The sequence below is a fragment of the Stegastes partitus genome, unplaced genomic scaffold (genome assembly GCF_000690725.1).
Source record: "Stegastes partitus isolate 25-593 unplaced genomic scaffold, Stegastes_partitus-1.0.2 Scaffold332, whole genome shotgun sequence".
NCBI classification, from domain to species: Eukaryota; Metazoa; Chordata; class Actinopteri; family Pomacentridae; genus Stegastes; species Stegastes partitus.
In genome coordinates, this window is record NW_007578063.1 from 321,226 (window position 1) to 331,837 (window position 10,612).

Below are 10,612 nucleotides of genomic sequence, written 5' to 3' on the forward strand. Positions count from 1 at the left end.
CCTAATAATTTCATCATCCTTCTTTCACAATCAGATCTGATTTTGTTTCTTCTTTGCTTTTCCTTTCTAACATCACAGCTGTAACCAAACTTCCACTAACAGGCTAACTGTCCTGTCGTATGAGCCGCACTAACTACTAAAACATTTAAAGGCTTCATCATCCAGTCCCAACATTCCAAAACAGCTGCTTTTTCTTGGTACTGAATCGCTTCAGAAGAACATTTTGGCCTCAAGCAAACACTTGGACCGGCTCATCCTTTGCTTGGGGCGGCCTCAGAGATGTGAATGGGAAGCGGACTCGTGCTCTCACCATGTCTGCGCTGGGCTGATACTTGTGCAGCCAGGTGGTTTTGTACTGGACCAGCTTCTGTCCCCTGTAGCGCACGGACGCCCAGCCGCAGCCAGACTTCTTGGCCGGGTTCACCAGACGCTTACAGTGTGTCGCCCAGGCGCTGGGGGAGTTGAAAATCTGGCCCGTCTCCACCCAGCGGATTTTCCCATCATTCAACAGGTCTCCTACGAAGTTCTTACCCTGGACGAGGGGGACCAGAGAGGAGAGAGACGGTATAACCAGTGTGGCTGTGTTGAATGAGAGTCAGCTGACACTACATTGGTGTAAATAATAAATACCAGCCCTCTCAGCTTGTTATTACCAGGTAGTGGATGGCCAGCACGCCGTCGCCGGGCTCCACCAGGCCGTCCTTGAGCAGCACCCTCAGGGTGATGCCCCTCCGGGTCAGCAGGGATCCCCGGCCCGAGCTGGACCTCAGATCTGCCTCCTCGCCTCCGCTCAGCTCCTCCTCGTCCTCCTCACCTCCATCCTCCACCACCTGTGGAGAGCTGGGTGGCTCGGAGCCTGAAGGGGTCACAGAAGCATGCAGACATCAGGGCTGCTGGAGTGGCTGCAATACTTTGTTAAAAAATAAAAAATAACAACAAAAACTAACCCCCTGCATGTGTTTAATGCTTCCTCATTCACTCAAGTGTTTTAAAACGATCCAAGCACCTGGTTTCCAATCAGGAGCAAAGTCAATGTAAATGTGTTTTTTTTTTAATTATAATGACTTTTTATTTCCCTCCTCTCTCTCTCTCTCTCTCTCCTAATAAAAGCTCCACAGTAATGGCAGCCAGCATCATTCATTACTACAGCAGCGTGCTACAAAAAAATGATAGCAATCCTGTCATGGTGAAAGGAATCTCAAGGGGGGCCAAAACAGCCAAAAGATAATCTAAATTGGCATTTCATTAATTACGGCTAAGCTATGCTGGCCTTTGTTTCCACCTCCCATTAGGCTCTGTCCGCAAAGAAGAGGCCTGCTTCCCCCCCTCCTCTCTCTTCTGCTTGCAGTTAATTTCCCCTCACAATTAAAAAAAAAAAAAAAAAAAAGAAGAAGCCCTCTTTTCATTATTCTCACCCATATCTCTGAAAGCGAAGCGCCTTTAAAAAAAAAAAAATCCAACTCGCTTCGAAGCGGCTCCGTTTTCGGGGCACTTGAGGCTGCGGTCCGGGGCTCGAGCGGATCCGGGCAGGTTTGTTCACAGACACCACTTCGCCACACTAGCTCCGGCTATTATTCAAAAACATAAAATGAAGGCGTCTGTGGCTCCGCAGTGTAGTTTCCTTGTTGTGTTGCTTTAATGTCAGCTCCCCTCCCCTTTCTTTCTCCCTCTCCCCGTCCTTGTCACTCTCCCTGTGTTCTTCTGACGCGCCATGCCGGTCTTTTTTTTCTGCCATTAATTCACTCATCCATTCTTTTTAAAATAAAAAACACCACCACACACGCGTAAAAAAAAAAAGCCACACTTGGGTCGTGTGAGGTGATACAAACGTGTGAAATGTGATTTGGAACACAAACGGCGCGTCGAGGGATCTGCGTAAAAGTGTCGCTTCGTAACACGTGAAGCGGCCGCTTTATTTGGCTTTTTTTTTTGTTTTGCGCAGATTAAAAGTGCGTCCCGGTGATTGTGGAGCATCTGCGTGGAAGGAAAGCGCAACCCAGCGGCTGCAGGATGGTGATTTGTGTGGCGGAAAATCGTAAAGCTTGCCCCGTTTGCGCGGAGATACACTGTGGGGGTTTTCTTCGCTACACCGAGATGTTCCTTCTTTATCTCCGAAAAAAAAAAAAAAAGAGAGAGAGCCACATTTACCGGGAAGCAGCCTGCGGAGGGCAGCAAACCTCCAGCAGAGCGACGGTCTCAGCCTCTTATTACCCCCACCTGGTGGCAACTCAGGCCCGGCTTCAGATAATAACAGCCAGAGGCGGAGAGGTCTGGGATGGACCCTCCATTACGCACCAAAGTCATCCAAGGAGCCAACTCTTAATGAAATGCATGGTCATAAAAAAGAAAACTAATAAAGCTATATCAAACTTACAGATTTAGATTAACCTTATTTTGATAAGTTGCATAGGCACAATGATGTTTGTAACTGCTTCAGCTTAATGCTGTCTGCAGTTTCAACCCATATTTCCATGTTATTTGAAACTAAATTGAAGTTGAGGTACTTAATTAAATTGGCTCATTAACATTTTTTTTTTCTTCACCTTGAGTTTAGGATTTCAAGTCCCCTTCCTTATTTTAACATGCCTGAAAATTTTCAGATGGTTAAGACTGGAAATTAAAAATACCTTTGAATGTAAAGAAAAAGCCAGTTCCATCCATCCATTATCTATACACCGCTTAATCCTCACTAGGGTCGTGGGGGGCTGGAGTCTATCCCAGCTGACTCAGGGTGAAGGCAGGGGACACCCTGGACAGGTAACCAGTGGTTGTCTGTCTCCAAGTGTAGCCCTGTGATAGACTGGTGACCTGTCCAGGGTGTCCCCTGCCTTCACCCTGAGTCAGCTGGGATAGACTCCAGCCCCCCATGACCCTAGTGAGGATTAAGCGGTGTATAGATAATGGATGGATTTACTTAAGTATGCACTTATAGTCCACATTTTAAAGGAATGTTTCACATTATTCCTAAAAGCCTACTTGACATATACACATACAGGCTGCATACGGGAGTAAAACCACCAAACAGTTTGGCAGAATCAACCTTTAACTAATTGTGTAAAGTAACTAATTACATTTACTCAACTACTGAACTAAAGTGCAGTTTTTATTTACTTGTTTTTTGCTTGAGCATCTTCTGCTTCTTTATACTTCTACTCCTCTGCAAAACTTTTGAAACTTTAAGTATAATTTGATGCTAATACTTGTGTAGTTTAACTTAACGACAAAGTTGAATACGTACAAGTACAAGATCAGAGTACTTCTTTTACTGCTGGCTGTTCCTGAACCCAGAACAAAAACGAACTGTGTAGCCTAACTGCATATAATAAGGGTATTTAAAGAAGATTTCAACACAGGGCCTTTCTAAAGGAGATAAAATAAGATGAAGTAATGATGCAGAAGTTTATCTTGTACCTCAGCGGTGCAAATTCTTTCAGAAATGTAAAGGTAGCCACATTAACAGACACATAGTGACTCGCTGTGAAGCTGTGGTTTGTGTATTCCTGTTTTTATTCTACCTCAGTAACATATTCCAGGACTTTCACTCGTAACCGTTGCATTGTGATACTGCTTATTTCAATAAGTAAAGATTCACATTCTTCTTCCTCTGCTGCAGTTTATGCTATTTGACAAGGATCATTTACAAGCTACACACTGGGACTTTTAATGAGTAATGTTAATTGTTTCTCTCTCTGTATTATTACACACAAGTGATGCTTTCTTTTAATCACACAACATAACCTCTGGAAACAACCGCTGACACACCGAGGCGCATGTTCTCATCCGTTTCATTAATTGCGCTGTCTTCCTGCAGCAAGTGTTAATTATGTTCTTGACGTGGGTTATCATTTGGAGTTAATGTTTTGAATGACTCAATGGATAAAAAATGTTTTATACATGTCTGCACTAGTGTTGTCTGATGAGTCTACACTTACCTGATAAATAGAATACAATAAATCAGACAGTTTTAAGAAAAAATGAAGAGCGTAAGCCACCACCTTCCTCCTCTCACCATCAGATTATGGAAACATACACAAACCACAGAAGCAGTAATGATCAGAATCAGCTCAAACAACTTCCAGTGACACGGCGCTTGTTAAACTGTAGGACAAGCTTGGTCATGTTTACGTTTCTTGGATAACATGCTGGTTAAAGGTGAGACTATTGTGGATGTTAGATTATAGACGATCCCTCATTCATCCTCCTCTTTTGTTGAGATTCCCAAAATTCATTGAGTTGTGAGGATAACGTCACTCTGATGGATGGACTTGCTCTTTGACTGGCTGTCATCATCACCAGCATTAAATCAATGAATGTCGAACACAAACCTCCCTTCAAAAGGAAAGATCCGTAAATTAACTGCACTTTTTGCTGATTTAAACATTGTAAAAATGGTTTAATTTTACTGTCAAAAGTTGTTAATTAGTTATTTTTTTAGTGTTAACATGTTAATTAATGTTCTTTTTCTGTATTTTTACTAGTTATCTGTGATTTCATAAAACAGGGAAGAGCTGTAGAGCAACAGCAAAGTGTAGATAGATAGATAGATAGATAGATAGATAGATAGATAGAAAGTCCTCGTGCTTTGAGAGTCAGAGATTGCAGGTCGTTGCCAGGCAACCGTTGCCCAGCTACTGTAAACAAAGTGTAGAAGAAGACGCAAATCAAGAAAAAGGACTTTTTGAGGACAAAGTGAGTAATTAATTGTATTTCTTTAGCTTATAGCAGCTAGAAGTCTGTCTGCAGTTCTTCTTTGTTGCTTACATTAAGTTAAAGCAGGAAAACAAACATGACGTCGACACAAGAAGAACAAGCGAACATCGGTAAAGTTCTGAGCTTCCTTCGAGAGTGGGACCGCGGCGACAGGACGGTCCGGAGCCGCATGTTGAACACCTTTCTGAGCCGAAACACCGGGAAGACGTTTTACGAGCTGGAGCTGGAGTTTGCTCAGGTGGCCAGTCTGTTCCTGGCTCGACTCAGCACCTGGATGAGACTCACGTATCCTTACAGTCACCGGTACTGGCATGGGGGAAATACTCACTACGAGTCAAAGTCCTGAGATAAAAAAAAAACCTTCTGAAGTCAAAGTAAACAAGTAATCCTACCAGCAGTAATTAAAGTATTTAGATAAAAGTCCTGGTTTGGTCCCTGTGACTGATTTATTATCATATAGGACATTATTGCATCATTAATAGAGAAGCATCAGTTTGTTAATAGTGAAGCAACAGCAGCAGCATATGCTAACATATGTTACTGTTGGAGCTGCTCACTTTATATTGTCAGCATACAGAGAAACCAGATTAGTCTGAGCTCAGTTGGTTATTCGGAGAGGAGAGAAGAAAAGTAAAGCTGTGATTCCCAAATTTGTTTTCAGTTTTTGAAATTTTCTCCCAAATCTTTGATTTTTGGGGACAAAATTGAACTTTTTTGTTGAATGAAACCATGCATGAAGTCGAAAAATCACTAGTTGGTGGAGCTGAAACATGCCTCAGAAGCCCAGGACATTGGAAATCTTTATTGATCTTTAAAGATAAAGATAGACTATTGATCTCTAACTGGAGATATTAACTAGTAGCTCAAAAGGCCTTAGCAGAAGGGGGAAAATTAGGCAAGAGAACCAAAAGAAAACACACAAAACTAAAATAAAGATGAAAATAAAACTAATTAAAGTTTATATACATTGTGTGAACCTTTTACATATGCAGATATGACATGATGGATATTTGTACCCATAACTGTAAACACACATGACATTGAAAAAAGCATTAAAAAGTTAAGAGTAGATAAATATAATGCATATAAGTTGAATTACAGAAAGGAATTAACACTGGATGTTTACGATAGTATGAGTTTAACAATGTGTTATATATTTTCAAAGCTTTTCATATCATACATTGTGTCAAATCTTAATCCTAAAAATAACTAATCCTGTCAAATAATTGTAGTCAAAAGTGTAATATTTTCCTTTGGGTTGTATCACAGTGGAAGTACAAAGTAGAAAATGAAGTATAGTACTTGAGTAAATGTACTTAGTTACTTTCTGACACTTTCTTAATGTCTTCAAATTGTTAAAATCAATGTTCCTGCAGGATTTATTTTGTGAGCACTAATCATTGCAGTTTAAATTTCAGGGCCTTAAATAACATTAAAGCACTACAGTGAATGCAGTGTTCTTCATACATTCTGTTTCTGAGCTGTACTTTCTGACAGCATGAAGCACATCCAGACATTTCTGCTCATGCACACTTGGATATCAGTGAGGGGTGAGTTGGATAACTGCAATCGCTGAAGATGTCAAGAAAATAATGGGTTTCCCTGAAGAGAATTTATTTCTCTGCACTAGGATGACAGTGTGATCAGCCGAGACTCCTTCACTGAGCGCTCAGATACATGTTTGGGACATTTTTGGGACTCCAGCTGAAAGCAATTGGGATTTTCTTATCTGCTTCTAGCTAGTGAGTAAACTAAAATACTGCATTCCTGAGCAGTTAAGCAGTGTTTGCAGTGACCCACCTTTCTGGCTTTTCCTCAGCGATCAATACCTGATGGAGTTCACGCAGGACGGAGGCGTTCTGACTCTTTTAGACATTGTGAGCCACTCTCAGAGCAAAGAGGAAGACAAGGCTGAAGCCCTTCGTCTTCTGATCACCGTCTCCAGCGCCGGTCGCAGATACAAGGAGATTATCTGTGAGAGCCACGGTAACGTTCACATACGATCAGTGAAATTAAAGCTGTGTTTTAGCTGCATTCATACGAGGTATATAGATACAGGTTCTTGTTTTTCCCTCTTTCCTTTTGCACAGTATTTGTTCTGCATTCTGTATTCCTGCAGGTGTCAAAGTCACAGCAGAGTGTTTCGCCACATCGAACACAGATGAATGCCAGGAGACAGCGTTGGCCCTCTTGGACTCCTTGTCTCATGGAAACCCCAAATATCAAGACCAAATCTACAAGAGTCTGATCGCCCTCTTGGCTTGTGGCTCACCGAAGGCCCAGCAGCTGGTCCTGCACACCTTACACACTCTGCAGGTGACGCCAAAACTATATGATGAGCAAATATGTGATTTCTCAGAGCATGCACTCAAACTTAAATGGCAAATGGTCTGCACTTATATAGCGCTTTTCTACCTTTGCGGCACTCAAAGCGCTTTACAATGTTTCTCATTCATCCATTCACACACACATGGCGACAGAGCTGCCATGCAAGGCTCTAATCTGCCATTGGGAGCCATTTGGGGTTCAGGGTCTTGCCCAAGGACATTTTGGCATGTGGGGGGAACTGGGGACCGAACCGCCAACCTTGCCATCAGTGGACAACCCGCGCTACCACCTGAGCCACAGCCACCCCTCAGTCTTAGTCTCATCTTGACAGGGAACTGCAAAGCTAATGTTTATTTGTGATTTTACATTTGATCAAATGATTCTCTCTCACAGTTGAAACTGAAATCTGCTCATCACAGCATTGTCGAGCCTCTGCTTACTATGCTCAGATCTCTGCATCTGGAAGTCCAGGATGAAGGTAAGAAGAGCAGATTATGAAACATTTACTGTGTCTGATAAATTTTATTGTTATTCTTAATATCATTATCCGACAAATTTGTGTTTTTTTATGCTGTAAAATGCCAAACTACTCCACAAGCCAAATGGATGAAAAGTTGCCATCCTGTATTAACTGTTCTCTCTCCGTCTATCTTTCCGTCAGCTATTAATCTCATCTTGGACCTCAAGCGTTACGATGTGAAGGCTGTGCTGCTCCCAGAACTTGTGGCTCTGCTGAGGCCTATTAAAGAAGAAGTAGAGAACCAGATTACAGAAGGTGACAGGTCTCTTTGTCAGCGAGCTCAGAGTAAAACTGTTCCTGCAGCACCTCCTGTAGACGGATCATGACAGCAGAGGGATGTCACAAGAGAAAACCTTCCCATGTCTGAAAAAAGGGTGCAATTTCTGTAGCGAGATTTTACCACCTGTCCAAACCCAATATGCTATCATTTGGGCAATAAGATGTCAATTTAACTGTTGCATGTTTTGTTGTCCTCTAGAGGCTGAGATGATAAAGATGTCCGGATCTCTGTCTGTGTTTGTGCAACAAGCTGCTGCAGCTAAAACGATACGGTAAGAACTTTAAATATAGGTTAAATATTCTAAGGTGTAATATTTACTGTATGTTACCAGTATGTTGCCTTTCAGTGTTGACCTTTCTCAGACTGTACAGGAGGCGGAAATGTAGGATTTAAAGGCTCAGAGGCTGTTTCTACCCTCAGGCCATGAAACTGATTCACACCTCCAAACAACTGCCAACACCTTCACTGACTTCACATCTCTGCTTAGCTGCACCACCAATATTCTCCTTTCGTGTTATATTGCACATACTTTTATACCGTGTTAACGTAATTCTCACTCTTATTGTAGCTCAGTTTGCATGTAAGGAGGCATGCATATAAGTAGATGTATATGTGGAGACATGAATGTATGTTTGTAGATGTATGTGACTCATTAATATGTAGTCAGTACATGTATATTTGTTTCATATATAGTTATTTCTGACTTCTTTTTTATTTCAGATATATTCTTATTGATGATATATACTTATTTTATATATATATATTTTACCATCTGGGAGAATAAACTATATATACTTCCTACTGTCTCCTTTTGTAAATATATTTATATATTCTTATTTGTCTTTTATACTTGTATTTTGCACCACTGGAATTGTCTTTTAATTTCCTTGTACTTTGTGTATGATGACAATGAAAGCATTCTATTCTATTCTATTCTATTCTATTCTATTCTATTCTAATCTTCAATATTCTATTCTATTCTATTCTATTCTATTCTATTCTATTGTTGTTTTTATCTTCTATTTCTGCCATAAGGCCTTTCTATACATGTATCCTGTGTGTGGCAGTTTCAGCTGTTGTCATGCATTATTTCTATATTTTTATGATGTCTGATGTGTTGAAGGTTGCTGTCAGAAGAAGATCGAGAGCTTTCTCGTGAGCTTCTCTCTCTTGGAGTGATCCAACATCTTCTGCATGCGATGGGCAACAGAGAACACGCTGATGCCCAGATACAAGCCAGCCGAGCCCTGAAGGTACGTACATGCTTTCATAGACTTTATTTATTACTTTACAAAGTACGCCTGTCAAATCTAATGAAATCAGTACAACAACTCCATAATAAATAACGCTGCTACATTTTCAGTGTTTGCTAACATTGTCCAAAAGGTGATTATGTGAGATCACTATGAGATCATAGTGGGTGGTGGTTCTTTATTAAAATACATTATTTTTTAAAGTGCTCCTCATGTTTGGTCCACTTGATTCACATACATCAGGGTGGCAATATGTTAGGAACACTTGTGTCCAGAACACCACCAACTTCTACTAAGACCAGTAATAAATATGAAGGTGAATTATCAGCTGACAGCATCAACAAAAACTTAAAAAGTAGAATTCATGGCAGTGTTGTTGTAGTGGATACTGTTAGATTTCTTGATATACTAATAAATTCCTAATAAGCTGCCTGGTGAGTGTTTGTGCATGCATTATGTACACACACACACCACCACAAATACATGTGTGTATGTTCGGTTATTAAAGACGATATGCTGTGACTTTTTGGTACACATAATAAGTAATAAAAAAAACATATACTTTGAGATTTTGTGATGATGCATACTTCCAATAAAATGCCTCATTCGGACCAACAAAAGCTCATATTTACTATGCAAAAAATTCACTGATTTGTGTTTGTGCAAAGTCCTGTTTTCCTCTTGTGTAAAATTAAAAACAGAAAGTGCAAAGTTAACAATACAGCATAAAACAGACTAAAGATTTTCCTATCAAACTTGCTTACTTACTGTTTGTAATGTATTATGTATCACTCAAATTCCAACCTTCACGTATCTGCAGACATACGCTCACATCCATAAGTGCATTAACACTTAGTGTCTGTTTTCATCTCTGTCCAGCACTTTGTCCGCTCCTTCCCAGTCATTGAGGAACATGTGCAGAGAGTCCTGGGCAGCTCGCTGTTTGCAGCTTTCATGGTGAGCTTTCATAACACATTGAATGCTACAAGAACATTAGTTAAGATTTTAGTAGGAAATCTGCTGGAAGTGAAATCTAATCACATTGTTTCTGCAGGACAAAGCTGACACTTTGTACATGAATATGGATGAAGCACAAGCAGAAGTCCTGCTATCAAACCAGGTCAACATATCACACGGTAAGGATCAGTTTCATCCAAAGGTTGGTCAAACATTTGTCTTATGTTCCTAAACCACGATGTGAGAATTTTCTCTGTGTTTTCCAGTGATGGATGATACTGACTCTTGACCAGAAGAGCAAAATCATGTCACTGATGCAGAAGAATAACTTTTTTTTTTCTTTTAAAAAGGTTGTGTCAATACTGTGTTTTTATGTTAATAAAATGTTATTTCATAACCTTTGCTGGCTGCCATTGTTCATATGTGGAATTAAGGTAATACACGGCAGAGCAAAACATTTTTCATGCACTGATCGATTTTGAGATTTTGGGGATATTTTCCTTCCAGACTAGAGGAAAGAAATCAAAATGCAGATTTGAGTGTTTATTTTTCTACAATTCACTT

At 40.5% G+C, this 10,612-nt stretch overlaps 2 protein-coding genes across 2 annotated transcripts in view; one reads left to right on the top strand and one right to left on the bottom strand.

The window, feature by feature from the left end:
* mpnd (MPN domain containing) overlaps positions 1 to 1,508 on the bottom strand; it is a 7,094-nt gene extending 5,586 nt beyond the window's left edge. The window contains exons 1-3 of the mRNA XM_008283905.1: positions 1,416 to 1,508; positions 654 to 856; positions 311 to 532 (exon numbers count right to left, since the gene is read on the bottom strand). Of these exons, the coding sequence (XP_008282127.1) occupies positions 311 to 532; positions 654 to 856; positions 1,416 to 1,419 (429 nt within the window). The 5' untranslated portion in view covers positions 1,420 to 1,508. The remainder of the gene's footprint in view (positions 1 to 310; positions 533 to 653; positions 857 to 1,415) is intronic.
* A 3,140-nt stretch (positions 1,509 to 4,648) lies between these two features.
* On the top strand, positions 4,649 to 10,393 carry armh1 (armadillo like helical domain containing 1). Its single transcript, XM_008283906.1, has 11 exons — positions 4,649 to 4,995; positions 6,384 to 6,452; positions 6,530 to 6,696; positions 6,830 to 7,026; positions 7,432 to 7,516; positions 7,700 to 7,813; positions 8,037 to 8,109; positions 8,962 to 9,091; positions 9,971 to 10,048; positions 10,146 to 10,227; positions 10,315 to 10,393. The coding sequence occupies exons 1-11, from the start codon at positions 4,787 to 4,789 to the stop codon at positions 10,335 to 10,337; spliced, it is 1,227 nt and encodes a 408-aa protein (XP_008282128.1). The 5' UTR covers positions 4,649 to 4,786; the 3' UTR covers positions 10,338 to 10,393.
* The last annotated feature ends 219 nt before the right edge of the window (positions 10,394 to 10,612 follow it).